The sequence below is a fragment of the Rhineura floridana genome, chromosome 16, assembly GCF_030035675.1.
Source record: "Rhineura floridana isolate rRhiFlo1 chromosome 16, rRhiFlo1.hap2, whole genome shotgun sequence".
In the NCBI taxonomy this organism is placed as follows: Eukaryota; Metazoa; Chordata; class Lepidosauria; order Squamata; family Rhineuridae; genus Rhineura; species Rhineura floridana.
The window spans coordinates 19,921,314-19,940,824 of record NC_084495.1 but is presented as its reverse complement, the minus strand read 5'-3'; the positions used below and the strand labels follow the sequence as shown (position 1 = coordinate 19,940,824).

Sequence of the window (19,511 nt, the reverse complement as noted above, 5' to 3'; positions counted from 1 at the left end):
TGGGACCTGAGCACAAGAGCACTCTCCCCTCCTGCAGCGTCCAGCAACTGCTATTCAGAAGCATTCTACCTCTGAAGTTTTACTCAGCACCCAATAACAGCTCTGCTTGGGATGTTTTGGCGTTTACTTTCACGGAGACCAAATCCCCAGTCCTTTCCCCTGATATGTCTGGTTCCCATTTGAGAAAATAAGAAGAGCCCTGATGGATCAGGCCAAAGGTCCATGTAGTCCAGCATCTTGTTCTCACAGTGGCCAAGTAGAACTGTTGCGAGGGAAGCTGTTATATCCATTGAACTGCTCAGATTACAAAGTGTTGGGGCTGGTGGCCGGGCAGCAGTTCAGTACACTCAAGCAGGGCGTCCAGGCAGTCTGTAGCAGTTTTCTTCGAAGCCATGAGGACTAATACCAGGGACCTTTGGCTCCATGTACAGCTGCCTCCTATGGTGAGCTATCAGAGTGGTGGCCTGGAGTATTCTCGGGGGCAGTCAAGTTATTAGGAACATAGGCATCTGCTTTATATTGAGCCAGACCGTTGGTCCATCTTGCTCAGTACTGTCTACACTGACTGGCGGTGGCTCTCCCATGGTTCCAGGAAGGAATCCTTTTCCAAACCTAACTGGAGATGCCAGGGATTGAACCTGGGACCTTTGCAAGAAGATAAGATGCTCTGCCACTGAGTTACAGCCCTTCTCGGGCTTTGGACTGCTCCAGCCCGCCCAGATTGGCTATTGGGATGTCCTAGACAGGGCTATAAAGGATTTGTATTTGGGCTGGGACCAACAGACTTGGCTGTGGTGTATTCCTTGAGTCTGACTCCCTGGGCCTGGTTTTCAGCTCCCATCTGACTGCTGCTTACAACTCGGAGCTGAAGCAATTCAGCTTTTGCAGAATGATCAGTTGCTCAGATGGAAGAGCCATGCCAGAGTCAGTAGTTTTTATACCGAGTCAGATGGGACCTTAGCAGCCGCCACCTGATCCTTCCAAACTGAAGGCTGCAGTACTTCAGCTGGCCATCTGTAGGGCGGCACTGCAGAGCAGCAGCAGAGATGAAGCCAGCAGTTCCTTTAGCCTGAAAGCTCCCCGAATGGTGATTGGGGTCCTAGTTCAAGGCAGTTGAGAATCGGCAGTAGGAGATTGTCAAACCGCAGGTTTTCTTTTTGAAAAATCAGTGTGGATGGGGGGACCTCACGTAGGACCTGAGGTGTGGAGCTGCGTGCTATTGACAAGAAGTTTGAGACAATTAAATTGGGTGAGGAAGGAGAGAAGTAGACTCTAGAGCAGGAGTGGGGAATCGTCTTCAGCCCAAGGTCTGCATTCCTTCCTGGGCAGCTTTCCAGGGGCCAGAACTCTTGGACATCCAATGAAGCTGGAAGCTGGAAGATTCTAGACAGACTAAAAAAACGATTTCTTCATGCAGCACATAGTTAAATTATGGAATTCGTTTCCATAGGAGGCAGGGATGGCCACCAACTTGAGTGGCTTTAAAATGAGGATTAGAGAAATACATGGAGGATAAGGCTATCAATGGCAACTAGCCATGATGGCTATGCTGTGCCTCAATCATTAGAGGCGGCATACTTCTGAATACCAGTTGCTGGAAGCCACAAGGAGGGAGAGTGCTCTTGCACTCGGATCCTGCTTGTGTGCTTCCCGTAGGCATCTGGTTGTCCACTGTGAGTACAGATGGGCCATTGGCCTGATCAAGCAGGCTTTTCTTATGTTCTTTTGTTCTTTGCTTCTGTCCTTACATTGCTTTTCGCTTTTTTTACCCATTAGATTAACTCTTTTGTTGCATGTATACGTGTGTGTGTGTGTGTGTGTGTGTGTGTGTGTGTGTGTGTGTGTGTGTGTGTGTAAAAGGTGTCTTAATAGGGAGCAACTTTTTAAAGGAAGATCGACGTCATAAAGCCAGCGTTTAAAAGATGGATGGAAAACCTGCACAGGTTTTCTACTGATTGATGTCTTTGCATTGCAATTAATAATCCCAAATATTAAAAAGAAGAAGCTAGCAAGTTCACTGTATTGTGAAGTTTCCTACGTAATTCTCTGCTTTATCAGATTCATGATGTTGATTTGTAAGGGTGATGGGTTATGGCTTAACTGAAGATAAAACCATTTTTACAAGACGGAAATGAAAGACTAGGTTGCCTTGGCACAGAATGTATTTATTTCCTTTTTAGCACACTGTGTATACATCCCTGACTGGAGATAACAGGAATGCAAAGACCACATTCTGGTAGCTTGGGGGCAAACAGAAATAAAATGCATAATCTGAATATTTAATGGTGCAACAAAGCATGAATACTAAGCAATTTCTGCAGCAACAAATGGGAGACAATTATATTTTACAGCAATATAAGGCACATAATCCCTTATTTAAACATGGGAAATGCGGCCAGATTTGCTAACCAACTCCAAGTTCTTGAGTCTTAACTAACTTCCAAACTTTCTGATTATAACAGGAGAGAGAGGAGATGCCTAGAAACTCTGAAATTCTTCCCCCACCCTCCATATTTTCATTCCATTCTGGGCTCCTTCTGAGAGGAAGGGCAGGATATAAATTTAATAAGTAAAATAATATCTATTTTTATTTCCGCTCATTCTGTTAAATGAAAATAGCATTGGTTTGCCCAAAGTATGGAAGGCATTGCCATAGGAGAAAGAACATAGCTCACTGGTGGAGCATCTACTTTGCATGGAAGAGGTCCCAGGTTCAATCCTTAGCCTGTCCTGGTAGACCTAGGAGAGACCCCCTGTCTGACCCCCTGAAGAGTTGCTGCCAGTCAGTGTAGACAGTACTGAGCTAGATGGGCCATTGGTCTGACTCTGTATAAGGCAGCTTCCTATGTTCCTAAATGTATAGGCTTGTGCTCAAAGACTGAAGTCCTCTTCAAGCACCCTGGAAATTAACCCATGAGGGGTGTGTATGTGTGGAAACAAGTGTGCTAGCTCCAACCCCATCTCCATCATCCTCAGGTTGAGGGACAACTGTGTGAGATGGGGAGACTGCCTTGCCAGGGACCAGTCTGAGATCTGTAGGTCACAAGTGGGCTTCCCAGGGTTGAGAAGAACCACTGGGGAGACCTTGAAGAACCACTACCCACCAAAATAGACAATGCTAGGCTAGATGGGCCAATAGCCTGACTTTTTTTGTAAGGAGTTCATATAATTTTCTCAGTGCCTTGTGCACTCTGTTTCCTTTTCTTACTTCTGATAGTCCTGTCCCTTTGCTGCCCTCTTCTTGCACCATTTCTAGATGACTTCCTAGCACTCAGCCCACAACTCATGTGATCCTGTCTGGGGTTTTGCTTTCCTCCCTTGGCAATTAGCCCTTCACTTCTCTCTCAGAATTGACCTCGTTTAATGTTCTGCCACCTTTTTCTCTCCGAAGTTAGCACGTTCATGAACATACCATTACTTCACAGTTGCTCAATCAATAGCAAGAGAGGGGGGAGCTTCCAGAAGACATGCATTTTTAGTTGTATGTGTATATAAATGAGATGTACTACCCAATGAATAAATTTAGAAGAGTCTGTGGTTTCCCCTTCTTTGTTCCCTAGAATGGATGCATTAATTTCACAGAGTATAGCTATAAGTCACCGAGGCCTGTGTGGTGGTAGCCGTACTGCTGTCTGGACCTGCTGAGCTACCCAAGTTTTGCTGGCCTGCACGTTAGTCTCTGGGACCCATTGTTTGGCTGATCTGGTCTCTGTGGATTATTGATGTTTATTCTTTGTCGTCCCCCCCCCCTTTTTGTCTCCCATCTCTTTTTTCATGCTGGCAGCAAACACTGGAGATGAACCTAACCAACCTGGTTAAACGCAATAGTGAGCTAGAAAACCAGATGGCCAAACTGATACAGATCTGCCAGCAGGTGGAGGTATGTGTTAGTTGCAAATCCGCGGTGGTGGTGGCGGCGGCAGCAGCAAAGGCATGTTGGTATCTGTTGGGGATCAGGTGGGAGAGCAGTTGCTGTGTGGAGGATAGAAAAATTATTATTATTACTGTTTACGTTTATATCCTTTCCTTCCTCCAAAGGAGCCCAGGGCCGCAAACATATCAATACTAAAACAGTACTGTACTGTGCATTGCAGACCACTTGCCAAGCACCGTCCAATAGGATGCAAGAACATGAAGCAGCATCCTTCCAAGCTGGCTCCAGCATCGTGGACAGCTGTTCTAGAGGACCCAATGTTCAGTCTGGGGCAGAGCTTGGAAAAGTTACTATTTTGAACTACAACTCCCATCAGCCCAATCCAGTGGACATGCTGGCTGGGGCTGATGGAAGTTGTAGTTTAAAAAAGTAACTTTTCCAAGCTCTGGGGCCAGCACCTTACTGAAACTAAGCAGGTCTAGTTCTGGTCAGCTTTGAGATAGGTTGATGACCTGCATATACTGCTTTGGGGTCTGTGACAGAAATATAAGTAAATTAATAAAATTAAACTAAAAACATACGCTTTAGCATTTTGGAACTGTATCCTTCAAGACCGGAGAGCGGTGCAGGTAGAGACTCTCATGTTGGACTTCTTTTTATAAAAAGTTCCTGAATGTAGAAAGCAAGTATGTTAAGGAGAGAGATCCTATCATGTTAGCATTCTCTCCCTAATATGCTAGTCCCACACACACACACACCCCGAACAGGGAGGTTTTGATGTAGAGGAGCATTCACATATGCGATTTCTTCCCCCAACCCATGCACTCTGAAGTAATGGTCCCATGAATTCTGTATCTTGTGGTTTATCTGACTATATGCAGAGGCTCTTTGCCCTACCAAGGTGAAATGCTGGGGGAAAGAGCCACTCCATCGTTGCCCCAAACCATAAAGTTTTTTTTTTCAATTAATTTTTATTCAAATTTTCAAAACCAAAACAATACAAAAAGAAAAAAAAACAAATCAATAACTAATACAATAAAAAAGAAAAGAAGAGAAAAAAATATAAAAATATTGACTTCCGATTTGTCATAGTTCAGCTATAAATCTATAATATATAACAAACCTATCTCTTAATAGATTATAAAATCACCTTCCTCCAGCGGTTATCTTAATTGGTTTCAAATCTCATTAACATCATATCATTTTAATCTTCCACAAAAAGTCAAAGAGAAGTTTCCAATCCTTGAGATATATATCAATCAATTTTTTTCCCTAAACAAACATGTCAATTAATCCAACTCATCAAGTCTTCTAAGTCCAGTAATTTCAAATCGCTCTTCTGTCTTTATCTGTATTAGGTCCATCTTCCATCTTCCATCTTCCATCTCCACGCATCCAAAAATCTTGCTGTCATAGTCATATAATAAAAGTCTGATAGGAATTTCCTCCATCACAGATATTTTCTTGCCATGAATTCCGAACGTATCACTGAAGTATTGCTGCAAAGCCGCATCTCTGTTCCTCTTTTCCACATGATACACTAGTACATCTCTTGAAGATTTTTCCATTGACACAAAACAGGGATTAATTCTGTTAACTTTCTCCATTTCAAGTTCCATCAAATCCTTCCAGTCCAGGAATTTTTTTGAACCGATAATATCTTTATCTCCAATCTCTTCAATTCCTTCAGGGACAGCGCTGAATTCCAAACTATAATATTTGTCTCCAGGATCCGTCAGGGCCAGGAAATCCAAATCTTTTTTCATGTCCATATTTAATCCAATCTCCAAAGTTTGAATCTTGCCTTTAATTTCTCTTTCATCTTTTTTTGGTTTTCCAGATCTATCTTTATTCTCCTTTCTCATAGAATCCTGAATTTCTTTCAGCTCCTGTCTCATTTCGTGAAATTCAATTTTCCACGCTTGTCTATTATTTCTCAGTTCTTGTTTTATTGACTTAATCTCATTCATTATTTTCTGAAACATGTCTAAAGATAAAGTCCCTTCTTGTACATCCATGATCTTCTTAATTGTCATTCTTAAAGCCAAAGGAACAAAACTCCTTCAATTTTCAATGTCCCAAGCAAAGAGCAGTTTATTTCTTTATCCAGTTACAAAGGAGTTAATCTTTCCAACCAACTGACGTCACATGCTAGACAGCCCTTATCTCTTATATGCCCAGAAGTGTAAAAACAGCTTTAGTTCACAGCGTCCAAATAACTAGTAGCAGAGAGAATGAGCAGATTCGTCAAAAAAAAAAAAGTAGATCAGGAAAAATAGTCCCATGCATATATTACACAAAAGCCTTATAAATCAAAAAGATTCCAATCAGAAATCCCTCATCCGTTGTAATCTTTAAAATGCTATTTTCCATATCAGCTTTTTGCAATAAAAGAAAGATAGGCTATTTTTGTTTTCTTCCCCCTTAGTTCCGTGAGTAAAGAAGGAAAGTCTTAACTCACCTAGGTTATCTTAATTGCTGTTACTTTGACAAATCTCTTTAGCTATATAGATAAGAAAATGATAAGCATAGACAGGAGGATGCTTGCCTGTTAGTCCGTTGTTCTTTAAAGAAAAAAAAATGGGTCACTTATTCAGCTGAGCTAGCATAGAAATCCTCGCTCCGTCTGAGCAGCTGGAAGCCTTTCTTTCGCAGACAATTCTGACGAATTCCAGACTCCCACAGTCACGACAAAGCTATGTGGGAAATCTCACGTTTCTTCCTTATCCGGAAGAAATTATCCCCAGTCAGAAAAGACCCTTCTGACTGAATTTATAGCTGAAAAAGTTTCATCTAAGACGGGAGCCCGTCTCAGAGCTACACAGGCGGAGGGATCCTCCTGGGAAAGTCCCCAAACCATAAAGTTTTGATGAGCATTCTTTGTATGCCATAAGCAGGCCCATGGTAATCTGCCTGGCAATTTATGTCTTACATCTGTATCCCCCCCTTTCCTCCAAGAAGCTCAAGGTAGCGATTATATTTCTCTATTTCCTGCCCCCCATCCTTATTTCTCACAACAACCCTGTGAGGTGTATTAGGGATCTTTGTATGCAAAGCATGTGCTCCACCACTGACCGATCCCAGGAGCAGCAGCAGAGTCGCAAAGCTGGTTTGTTTATAAAAATGTTTATACATCGCTATTCCTTAAAAAAAAATCAGAGCGGTTTACGATAACCATGCATAAAAACCATGCTGTTCAAAAACCATGTAAAAATTTAAAATCAGAGACCCTCAGCTCACTGTTAACGGAAATATATTTTCGTAACTGCCTGCATAAGCCTGGTGGCATAGAAACATTTCAGCAGATTTTTAAAGGTTAAAACAGAAAGCACGCACTGAATCTCCGTTGGCAGGGCATTCCATGGAACTGGGGCGATCACACTAAAGGCTCAATTTCTTGTTGCTGTCAAATGAGCCTTGCCACTGACGCTCTTGCGATGATCTCAGTGACTGAGCTGGGATATAAAGGTTCAGGCGTTCCTTAGTGTACCCTTAGGTTTCTATGGGAGCAGAGGCGAAAATGTTGAGGCAGTAGCATGCAAAACAAGAGGGGAGAAAAGAGGAAATCCTTAATTATTACTATTTATTAAATTTCTACCCTGCCCTTCCTCCCAAAGTTTCTCAGGGCAGCAAACAACAAAACAGCAAAAGGATGCAAATTAATATATATATATATATATATATAAAGGACATCTAAAAACATTTTTTAAATAATTTTTTCAAATGTTACAAAATCAGCAACACAGCAGATAATTTAGCATGATGTAGCCTCGCCCTCGAATGCACTCCTGTTCCACACATGTCTGTACTATGGAACTAAAAGTGCCCCACTAGTGCTCCCCGGCTCTGTTTGAAGGTTTAAAGGTAAAGGCCTGTAAGAAGGGAGACATGCAAAGGCCTTAAAGTTGCCTGTTAACACTGTTAGCAGACTTAGCAGTCACACAGGTCACCTGGTCACAGCCTTTACCTGCAACAGCAAGATGGACTATAATTCTGTTTAGTACAGTGGTTCCCAAACTCTACACACAGAGAGAATGCTTGAAAATTGCTGAGGGTCCTGGCAAACCACTTAGGAAAGTGTTGTGCTTAGATGCTGTCTGATTTTAATTGCATTTGTATTGCTTCTTTTATATTGTATTTTACTGTATTTGCAGTTATCATTCTGTAGATTGCAAATTGTAATGCAGTAAAATACAGTATAAGAAATAGAAGCAGCAATAAAAATGCAATTAAAAATCAAAATGAATATTTAATGCAGACGTGCTGCAGGCCACCTGAATGAAGCTCATGGACCACCGATGGTCCACGGAACACAGTTTGGGAACCCGTTACAGTAATTATTTCTAAATTTCCAGCTGTAGACATAAATTAGCATATGTAAGTTTTATGCATATCTGTCTCTTCTTTTGGCAATGCGTTTCTTCTTTTTTCTCCCCCGATATACAAGTCAACACCCCATGCATAGTGGAGGCAGTCACCAGTGTAGCTCTTCATAGGCAGAAGCCTCTTCAGGAAGAGATGTTGAGTGGGGGGAGTTCTTTGTGGCTTTGGAGATAGCAGGAAAGAAAGAAGCAAAGGGAATAAGGAGTTTGCTATGGATCCATCCCATTGCAGAAAAGTGCCCTCCTTTGACCAGCCAGTCTCTGAAAGTCTTTTTTGTCTCAGAAGAAACCAATCAGGCACCTTTTGTTTGGCTTTTCTAAGGATGCCTTCTCCCTCCACTTTCCTCCCCCCCCCCACTCTCTTATTATACCCTGTAAAAACCAGATGCCAGCAGATTAATGCTTCCCTGTAGCTGTTAAGCGGCAAGAGCCGTGGCTTCATCAACAAAGAGCAACAATCCAGCTTCATCAACAATCCAGTACATCTGAAGGCAAGAGAGCATTTTAATGCCTTACTATTTCCAAAGGTGGAACAATTAATAGTGAATTAGTTCACTGGTTTGTTTACGAGGTGGTACACAGGGAGAAGCCATAGCAATTAGTTTCTTCTTAATGGGCTATTGATTTTCAGTTACTAAATTAAGAAGCAGTTCCTCGAACAAGCTGCTTCTTCTTTTTTTAATAATGGAAGTAGAGATACTGATCTAGGGTGGTGGAATCCAATCCAATAGCTGGTTATTTAATTTAGTGGGATTAGAGTTTCCCTGCCTCTGCATCAGCAACCACTGATTCTCCCCAGCAAATACGTCCCAGAAGGACTGGCTCTACCATTAAGCAGGGTGAGGTGGCCATCTCAAGTGGCAGTTGCTGGGGGGCAAGGAGAGGCAGAAGAGTGTTGGAGAACGGAGTTGTGTGTGCTGTCCAACCTGCACTACACCTCCTAAGATAGCCTGTTGCCATCAAATACTGTAGATGATGCTGCCGCATCGCCAGTGTTGAAGTTAGGCCACATCCACACTATGCATTTAAAGCATTATTACACCACTTTAAACAGTCATGACTCCCCCCCAAATAATCCTGGGAGCATCACATAAGGACATAAGAAGAACCTGCTGGATCAGGGCGTGGCCCATCTGGTCTAGCATCCTGTTCACACAGTGGCCAACCAGATGCCCGAGGGAGCAAGGTCTGAGTACAAGACCACTCTCCCCTCCTGCTTTTTCCATCAACTGGTACTCGAAAACATACCGCCTCCAACTATGGAGGGCAGAGCATAGCCATCATGGCTAGTAGCCATTGATAACCTTATCTTCCATGAATATGTCCAATCCTCTTTTAAAGTCATCAAACTGTAGTTTGTTAAGGTTGCTTAGAGGTGTTAGGAAACTGAGCTACAATTCCCAAAGTTCCCTGGAAAGAGGGATTGCTTGTAGAAATTGTATCTCTGTGAGGGGAATGGGGGTCTCCTGAGAACTCTCCATACCCTTAACAAATTACAGGTCGCAGGATTCTTTGGGGGAAGCCATGACTTTTAAAGTGATATAATCAAGTTTTAAATGTATAGTGTAGATGTGGCCTTAGAATCAACTACCAGTCCAGACAGCTGCTGTACATGGAATGGGGGACCTGAAATGGGGGTGGCATCTTGTCCCCATCAGTAAGCAAAAAGTCTTCGATGGGTCTGCCCGCCTTCCATGTTTCTCTCAGCCAGGTTTGCTTCTGGTTTCAGTTTGTTTGTTTAAAAGCATTTATAAACAGATTGATATTTTTTAAATGTCTGAGTGGTGTACAATATAAAAACAAACAATATCATTAAAGCGTACAACCTAGAATCAATAAAAATAGCTGTATAAAAACGAGGGTTGCCAGGTTCTTGGCCTGAGACTGATCCTGTATCTTTAGGAGAAGAGAAAGTCAGCCAAGTGCAGGTGTTCTTGCAACACTGTAATGGGAAAAACCACAAGGTGGAATTCTCCCTCCCTCCTCCACAACTTTTACAGATGCAGAAGACTTCTTGGTTGCCAGGCCCAGCCTCCAAGAGGTCTTCTGTATCTTAAAAAGTTATGGAGGAGGGAGGGAGAATTCTACCCTGTGGTTTTTCCCATTACAGAGTTGCAAGAACACCTGCACTTGGCTGACCTTCTCCTAAAGATACAGGATCAGTCTCAGGCCATGGACCTGGCAATCCTAATAAAAACATATAAAATGGGAGCTCAGGGGATTCAGACACATAAAACTGGACCCTATCTTATGGGTCAGGGAGAGCCTGGACAAAAAGATAAGTCGTTACAAGATACCTGAAGCAACGGACAGTTGCTGCTTCATATCTAGAAGAGGGAAGGGCATTTCATAATACAGGAGTGATAGCAGAAAATGCCCATTTTTGGGTCACTGCCCTATGATATTCTGTAGGGTAAGGTGCCACAAGAATAATTTCCCCAGACAATCTAAGTCATCTTACAGGTCTATGCAGGGGCAGGCAGTCTTTTTATCTGCAAGGAGTGGAGGGAGGAACCCAGCATCAGCACCCTTGGGCTCCTGCTGCTGTTCCAGTACCCCAACATAGTCCACCAGTGTTGACAGCTTCCCTGGGCCCAAGGCAACAGCTAGCAGCAATTTAAAATTCCTGCCATGTTTATAATGTAGCATCAAGTAGGTCTGTGGCCAGGGAACCACCGGAAAGGATCTCCTCAAACCTGGAGCCTACCCTTGGGAAAGGGGGATGAAAATCTACCATTAGAGCTTTTTCAGAGGATAATCAGTGGGGAGGGGATGTTTTAAGTCCCCTGCCCAATCTTGCCCACTGATTTCTTCCTGCAGACACTTTCCCGCCTTAGTGTTATGAGGGATGTATGGGGTTGAGGTTTACTTCATAACTTCTATCTATACCTTCAGTTAGGGCTGGGCATAAAAGCGCGCAGGAGAATCAGGCTGTAGTTCATTACAGGTGTACAGAATAACTCTTATTCCTCCCACAGAGCTACAATTCTCAGTGTGGTTTAACAATCAACCCCTTTCCCCAGGGAATTGGGAATTGTAGCTCTGTGTAGGGAATAGGGATCTCCTAACAACTCTCAGCACTCTTAACAAACTAGGGTTCCCAGGATACTTTGGGGGAAGCCATGAGTGTTTAAAGTGGTATGATGCTGCTTTAAGTGTATAGTGCAGATGGCACAGGACAGAATACTTAAGATGACACTTGCCACTTGCTGCTGTGTAAGTATTAAAATAACGTTTTCTTAAAATGGGGGGTGAATTTTTGGTTGATCAAAGTGCTGTTAATCTAATGGATAAATAAAAAACCTGCAATTCTAAGCTCATTTAATTGGGAGTAAGCCTCATTGAACACAGTTGGAATTCTTTCGGGGTAAACACACAAATAATGTCATTATTGCTGTCTGTACTTTTTTTGCATTTTCTTCTGACTTCACCCTTTACAGTTCCACACCTCCACCATCATGGATAACACATCTACCGCTCAGGATAATACTTCATGCATGTGAAGTGGACTATAGTCCACAAAGCCTTATATCGTAATAGATTTATTAGCCTTTAATGTGCCACAAAACTCTTTAATCTAAGTACTATCTCTGCCCATCACTACATTCTCTATTCCCTCTGCTTACCACTGTCATTCCCTTGGGGAAGTCCTTACTTACTTACTTACTTACTAATTAATTAATTAATCAATTAATCAATCAACCAACCAATCAATCAATCAATCAATTAATTACATTTATATCCCAGCTTTCCTCCAAGGAGCTCAAGGTGGCATACATGGTTCTCCTCCCTCTCCATTTCATTCTCACAACAACCCTGTGAGGTAGGTTAGACTGAGAGACTGTGACTGGCCCAAGGTCACTCAGTGAGCTTCATGCCCGAGTGAGGATTTATTTATTATTTATTTATTTAATTACATTTCTAGACCGCCCTATAGCAGAAAGCTCTCAGGGCGGTGTACAACAAATAAGATTTGAACTCTGGTCTCCCAGGTCCTAGTCTGACACTCTAACTACTACACCGCACTGACTTATCCCTGTAAAACAGCACCATCCCCCCCTTTTCCCTCCTAAAATCTTCTAGTTTTTGCCAATCTGTCCTCTGGGGATAGTCTTGAACTTTCTTAGCAGCAATTTCTTTTTCAAATATAACTCATTGTGAAAGATGGATAGGTCTCCTTTTCCCTTAACCCTCCCCACCCGTTTCTCAGCACAGAATGGTCAAAATGTCTGTCCTCAGCCCCTTCGGCAGGCTGTAAAGCTAAATAAATGAAATCATTGTAAGTGCCAGCCCTAAAGCAAGAGGAAAAGACACGCCCGTTTAAATCTCACAAAGGAATTTATGGGCCCCAAGAGGCTACTGACTGGAGGATGGCTGTGTGCCATGGCAGCAGTGTGATTTTTAAAAATATAAGGAGATGCGTTATGCTCAGGCAGCCCAGTGGTCCTTGACAGTGTTTGCTGGTTATTTCAGTTTAGCAAGCCTTCCATGCGGTTTGACTCCTGCACTTCTTCTCACTGAGGGGCTGCTTCACACTAAATTCAGCAACTTGGTTACCCCATTTGGCAACATATATCTCTGACCATTTCAGGGGCATATGTTATAGTTTCCTTTAAAAAAAAAAAAAAGGAAACCTGTCTTCCCTTCAAGGAGCTCAAAGCAGCACATGTGAGGTTATCCCAGGAGCAGCCAATGTGGCACTCTCCATATGTTGTAGACTACAAGTCCCATCAACCCCAGCCAGCATGTTAGTGCTTAGCCCTACATGTTTTGGGCCTGAGCTATTTGTTAGACTGCCCACACCTGCCTGCATACTGCGATCTCAACTGGAAGCCCTCTTTGTGTGCCTATCACCTGGGTCTGTGAGGGTGGTAGCCATGAGAGACAGGGCCTTTTCCATCGTGGCCCCACAGCCTTGGAAGTCCCTTCTTGTAGACTTACTGTGGGTTGCTACACTCCAGGCATTTTAAAATGTGACTGGCTTCCCTGTGCAATTTCTTTTTTTCCTTTCCGGCTGGACTGGAGGCAGAGTTGATTATGGTATGTTTTACTGGCCTACAGATTTCTGAGGAATTGGATGGGTTTTATTCTTTAGTAATTTTTTTGCATTTTTGATAGGCATTACTCACAAAAGTGGCCTGGAAATGTTTTTTTCTAAATGGAGTAACTTTGAGAGAGATAAATGGAAGCAAAGGGAGAGGAAGACTTTGTAATCCCAGATAAATAATCTGTAAGATATCAAGGATGAGTCATAGACAGCTTTGGGGGGAATCCAGGAGCCGGAAACCAGGAGCCAAAAGTTGAGTGAGGGACAGAATCAGGAGTCAGAGCCAAGGGAACACATCATACGGCAGAGCCAGAGCACATGCCAAAACACCATCAGAGATTGAAGACTGTTGTTGCTCAGGCAAAATCCCACCCCAAACAGGAAGACCTTTTGTCCAGGAGTGTGCTGTGGCCAGCCCGGGTGGAGAGGACAAATCCAGAGACTAAGAATACTTCAGTGCCTTGGCTTAGAAGATGCTCCAGTCCTCAATTTTGAGCTCACTGCATAGGCCAGCTGCACACACAACCAACCAAAGGTCTCTGGAGTTTCTGGTTTTACCCCAATGATCCTTTTCACCTAGCTCTCACAAACCTGGTGCCAGTGGTGGCTGGTGCCCATTGGGACTGGTAGGGCAGAAGGCAAGGAGGTCAACAGTAGATGGTGCTAGAGCTGTAGGCAAACTAATTCTAGTTTTGTCCTCCTCCTCCCTGCTGAGTTCTACAAGGAACCACACTGATATTGAAGAGTAGGAAGCTGACAGGCAGTGCCACCCCTTGGACTAGTTGAAAGTAAGAAGCAGGTGGGGGCTGGCTGAGGACAGACTGAGGTTGATAGGGCAGTGCCTCATTAACCCAAACAGAACAGCCTCCGCTGCTTGGTGCTGTCCACTGTTTTGGATTACAACTCCCATCAGCCCCAGTCAGGATGGTTGTGTGCTGATGTGTTTGTGCTAATGGGAGTTACAGTCTTAAACAGCCAGAGGGCACTGGGTTGGGGAAGGCTGCTCTAACATAAGGCTAAGGAACATTGCTTCGCCCATGTCCTTGTAGCAAAGCAGGATTTCAACCCGGTTACTGCCACCTAGATTTCACCATTCTTGCCCATAAAACTCACTGGTTCCTCCCTTCTACCTGCGTGTCTCATCACGACACCTTCTACTTGGCTGCTTTCAGAACCACCTGTGCGATTAATCTTCCTCCTGCTGAGGCATCATCTTCCCGTGGCTCAGAGTCCTGGGCCTTGAACTAGCACAGAAAGCAGCCCTTGTGCATTGTGTTTCTGCTTACCCAGCAACTTGATCAAAAGCGAAGAAGATGAAAGGGATCCGAGAAGCCTTTTCCCCTCCTTAGTCTTGCCGAGAGGGCAGCCTAACCAAAGGGGAATGGTTTCCTTCTCTAACTGCTTGTGGCTTTCAGCTGTGCTTCTGAAGTCATTTTCATTCTGGCAGTAACTCTAGCCTTTGCTCTTCTGTGTCACTTGCCGCAGACAAAGAAAAGGGAAGGATAGAAGCCGGGATTAATGTGAGCTTCATTCGTCAAGAGTTCAACCCTAGAATCAGCTTTTCAGTGAAAGATCCAAAATGCTGCCGGGTCTAAAGTAAGGGTGGGGAACCTTTTCTCAGACTGAGGGCCACATTCCTTTCTGGGCAACCTCTTGGAGGCCACCTGCCAAGTGTTGGACGGAGCCAGAGGCAAAAGCCAGTGGAGCAATGAATGTAAATTTTACCTTTGTACAATAGGCTAGCTTCTTCACCTTCTCACAGACCTCTCTCTGTTCTCCATCCAGGAAATCAAGAAGCATTATCAGAGTTCAAGGACACATTCCAGCCATGCAAAAACATTTAAGGAAGGGGTAAAGCAAGACTGGTGAGGAGTGTGGCCTGGGGCCAGGGAGAGTGGCCTGAAAGGCCGCATTTGGCCCCTGGGCCCAAGATTCCCCATCCCTGGTCTAAAGGACTGCTTACTGCAGAGATAGGCAAGCTGCACCCCTTGGCCTGATTTCAAAAGCAGAGAACATGCGGGCATGGGAAGCTGTCTTATATCAAGTCAGACTATTGGTCCATCTAGCTCAGTATTGAACCCGGGACCTTCTGCATCCAAAGCAGATGCGCTCTTCCACTGAGCTATGGCCCTTTCCTACAGAGCTGGTGGAAAGGCCCTTTGTAGGAAGAAATAGGCTGTGAAGCTCAGCAGATACAGCAAGTACTGGGCAGCCACAGAAATGCTGTCTCTCTGTTTAGGCCTTAACAGTTCATGCTAAGAGTGTAAGAGTGCATATGCGCGCACATTCTCTCCTCCCCATCTCCCTTCTTCCAATGTCTATCCTCTCCCTTCACCAGATGCTGTGTGTTGCCTCAAGACCTATAAAGAAACATATCAAATGGGATTTGCTTTAAAAAAAATCTAGTTGGAAAATTTTGGAATTCCCCCCACTTCCCTGGGCTGCAGTTTTCCACTTCATTTAAAAGTTTTAAGCTCTGTCAGTTGTGCCTTCCAGAAAAGCCAAGAAAGTATACTTTTCCCATCTTAGTGAGCTTGTATCTTGCCACTTTTCAGAGGAAAAGGTCTGAGAGCCCACGTTAACTGATGCAGCAGGAAAGATCTTGGGCACTAGGGAGATGCCCCCTGCCCGCTTCTGTGCCTTCCCCCCGCTTCTGTGCCTCCCCCCTCCTTGTTACCCGGCAACCACACCTGACTTTGCATTTGGGGACTGTTTGCAGAAAAAGTTGTTGACAATAGCAAAGTTGACGGGTCAATGCCTAGTCAGTTCCTTCTCTATTCCGGCCTAGCATCACCATGGCATGTAATTTTTTGTCTCCTGATCAATTAATACAACAGTCAGCATAGGATTTCTTCCCAAAGCAAATAGCTTCAAAGGAGCAGTTTTCATCAGTACCACAGCAGGGGGAGGGGGTAGGTTGGAGAGGTTAAGACTGCACCTCCCTGTCTGCTGCAGTCCCAGTAATTTTCAGCGTGGACACACAGAGGCTGCTGTTTCTATTAAAAATAAAATAAAATAAAGGAAATGTTAAATTTCAAGATGCTTCTAGCATCATAGTGTCAGACTCTGTTCGTGTCATTAATATTTTTATTTGTCCCATATAAATTTGCCATTTTAATATCTGTTCACCCAGTTAGCAGAGAACCTTTTGGAGCTCTTTACAATACTGTTTTGTTTTTACCAGCCTAAATAATTTGGTGCCACCTCAGTGCTCACCCCTAAGGGGGAAGGACCATAGCTCTGTGGTAGAGCATCTGCCTTGCATGCAGAAGGTTGCAGGTTCAATCCCCGGCATCTTTAGGTAGGGCTAGGAATGGCCGCTGCCTGAAACCCTGGACAAATGCTGCCAGTTGGTGTGGACAATACTGAGCTAGATGGACTTGGCTGCAAGTGTGATGTCAAGAGACACCCCCCGCAAAAAACCCAGTATGGCTTCCAAGCTGCCATGGAGGCTAGAACATGCAAAGCTGAGCGTGGGCTGAGACAGGCAGTGTCCCTTAGTCGCCCTTGAATGATCCTTGAAGTTGCAGGCGGGAGGAATTGGGACAATTAACCAGGAATATAAAGTCTAGGAAAATGGGCCCAATGGACACAACGCATGCACGGACACGCGAGCACACACACACGTTCCTCTAGAATGCCACAAGAGGGAATCAAATGGGCACAGTTTTGAGCGGAAAAACAGTGGATAGAGAAACAGTTAAGCATTCTCTCTCCCCACCTTACCCCACCACTACTCTGCTCAAAATTGCCACCCCCTGAGGCTCATCTAGGGTGGCCATGTGTCCAGCTTTATAAAGAACAGACCTATGTTTGAAGGGCTCTCTAGTTGGGTTTAATATAGTGAGATATGTTGCAATTCTATTTAAATTAAGGCCATTCTAAATTTGCACTGATGCGTTTAAAATAAGCATATGCAAATTTTGTGCAGATGTGTGCCCTCTTATATCCTCTTTTTGGTGATACATTTCCTCTTTTTTTTGACAACGCATAAGTGACAACCCTTGGCTGAAATAGCCTGATTGTCTCTGTAGCCATCAATTTATTCATTCATTCTAAAGAAAAAAAGTCAAGGTTTTTCTCCTTGAAGCATTTGTGTTTCACTTACTATATTCTACTAAGATGAGAAACAAAGCCCTGCTCTGTGCTTACCATTTGCCATGCTTTTTGGCTAGGTGAACACGGCTATGCACGAGGCCAAACTGATGGAGGAGTGTGATGAGCTGATGGAGATCATCCGTCAGCGCAAGCAAGTGATTGCTGTCAAGATCAAAGAGACAAAGGTAGGACTGTGTTGCTTTGCTTAACATTGCCTCTGTTCCATTGCTCTTACTACTAGTGGGTGGGTGTACTATTTGCATGTTTAATTGTTTCCTTATTTTGTATGAAGTTTTTCAGTGGGTTGTATATCTCTTGGAATATTCCACTAAAATTGAGAGTGGGGGCAGGGAGAAGTCCCATCTTTGGGGAAGCAGTTGTGAGGCCGCCTACACACCATGCATTTAAAGCACATGGCTTCCCCCAAAGAATCCTGGGAATTGTTGTCTGTTAAGGGTGCTGGAAGTTGTAGCTCTGTGATGGGTTCTTTGGGGAAAACAATGTGTTTTAAACGTGCTTTAAATGTATGGCATGTACATACCCTGTGAACTTTTCATTCAAACTCGGTTTTGATAGCCAGAGAGAGGGAGAATTAGCGGGTAACATATAGTAAGCATACTGAGACTCATGTCAAGCCATTATGGGGTGGGCGTAGAGTGAAAGAAAGCAAGGATGCATATCGGTGTTTGTACTGTACCGGGTTTGCCATCCAAGAGTCATTTTCTTTCTCTTCCTTTAATTTTTCTGCAATATTAGATTAGCATTACCCTCATATTTTGCACCCTCTAAAATTTGCATTTATGACAGGGATGAGAAATTTGTGGCCCTCCAGAAGAACATAAGAAGAGTCCTGCCACAGGTTGTTTTCTCTATTCCCCCACCACCACCCTCTTCCAGAGGACTGTTGGCTAGGCTCCACGGTTTTCAAGGGCCTTGAGCATAGCTATGTACATGCCACAGTTCCACAGGCAGCACAGGAAAATTGCAGGTCACGCATTGGACAGGAATGCAGCTTTTTAAGCAAATTCTCTTTGTTTCCTTCTTTCTTTTCTTTCCCCCCCTTTTTTTTCCAAAAAACAACATGATTACAAAGAGAATGATTGAAATTACATAGAAACATCCAGTGAAATCTCAGAAACTGGAGGGCTGGCTGAATAAGCTTGCCAATGGTCATAGGCTGGGCTTCAGTTCCCTGCGGAGTTTATAATCCCAATGCCACAACTAGCAAAGCCAGAATAAATTATGTAAAGACTACAAAGAATTAAGAAAACATGCATAAATTATCTAGGTTGTTGGGGGGGGGGGTTGGCCCAGAATTTTAATATTGTGGTTTAGCAGGGCATGCACCCACCAGCCTGGGCTTGGATAGGGATTGCTGATTGATCTGGATGGTGCAAAGGGAAAACCTGAAACTTAAGGTTAGTTCGGAGGTAGTGCACCATGGTTTTGAGATTTAATAACAGCTTATTGAGATATGAAGCTGCCTTTTATTAAGGAATCTGGGCCCGGATCTTTAACAGGTTGAGCTTAGTTGAGATGTCCAACACTTAATCCCATATTGCTCCAGAAAGGACAAGGCAGGAGGCCATGCTTCTGCCCACATTACCATTCTTGCATGGCCTTGCCTGCCCACATTGGGAAGCAGGGAGAGCTGGGCACTGGGCCTCTCACCTCCTTGCCACATCAGGTGTTTGAAGCCTCCTCTCCTATTTGGAAATCCTCCTTTTCCCTTTCCTTTGTCTGGTTGTTTCTTGATGAGTGTGGGCATAAACGAACCATCCATCAGCCCATTAAATCCCAGCAGGAGAGTCATTTCCTTGTGCAAACAACCATTTGAAGTTTTGGTCTGCCTGCTGCTAGCTGGAATGAGCTTCTCCTTCACTCTTACTTGGCATCGGCTTTGACATTTCCAGTAATGATGAATGAAGGTGAGCAGGGAAAGATTGGCAGGAGCAGCGCCAGTGAGCAGAACTCGGCAGCGAGGAGATGGGGAAAGGCATTAATTGCTCGCACTGCTGCACTTTACTTGCTTTCTTTTTTCCCTGTCCCCACCCCAGTCTCAGTGACAGCGTCACAGTCACAGGACTTTGCAGCCAAGAGATGCACACCT

General features: G+C 43.9%; 1 protein-coding gene across 1 annotated transcript in view; it reads left to right on the top strand.

The window, feature by feature from the left end:
- Positions 1–19,511, top strand: part of MID2 (midline 2) — a 211,809-nt gene that overhangs the window by 145,472 nt on the left and 46,826 nt on the right. The window contains exons 3-4 of the mRNA XM_061598437.1: positions 3,785–3,880; positions 17,479–17,586. Of these exons, the coding sequence (XP_061454421.1) occupies positions 3,785–3,880; positions 17,479–17,586 (204 nt within the window). The remainder of the gene's footprint in view (positions 1–3,784; positions 3,881–17,478; positions 17,587–19,511) is intronic.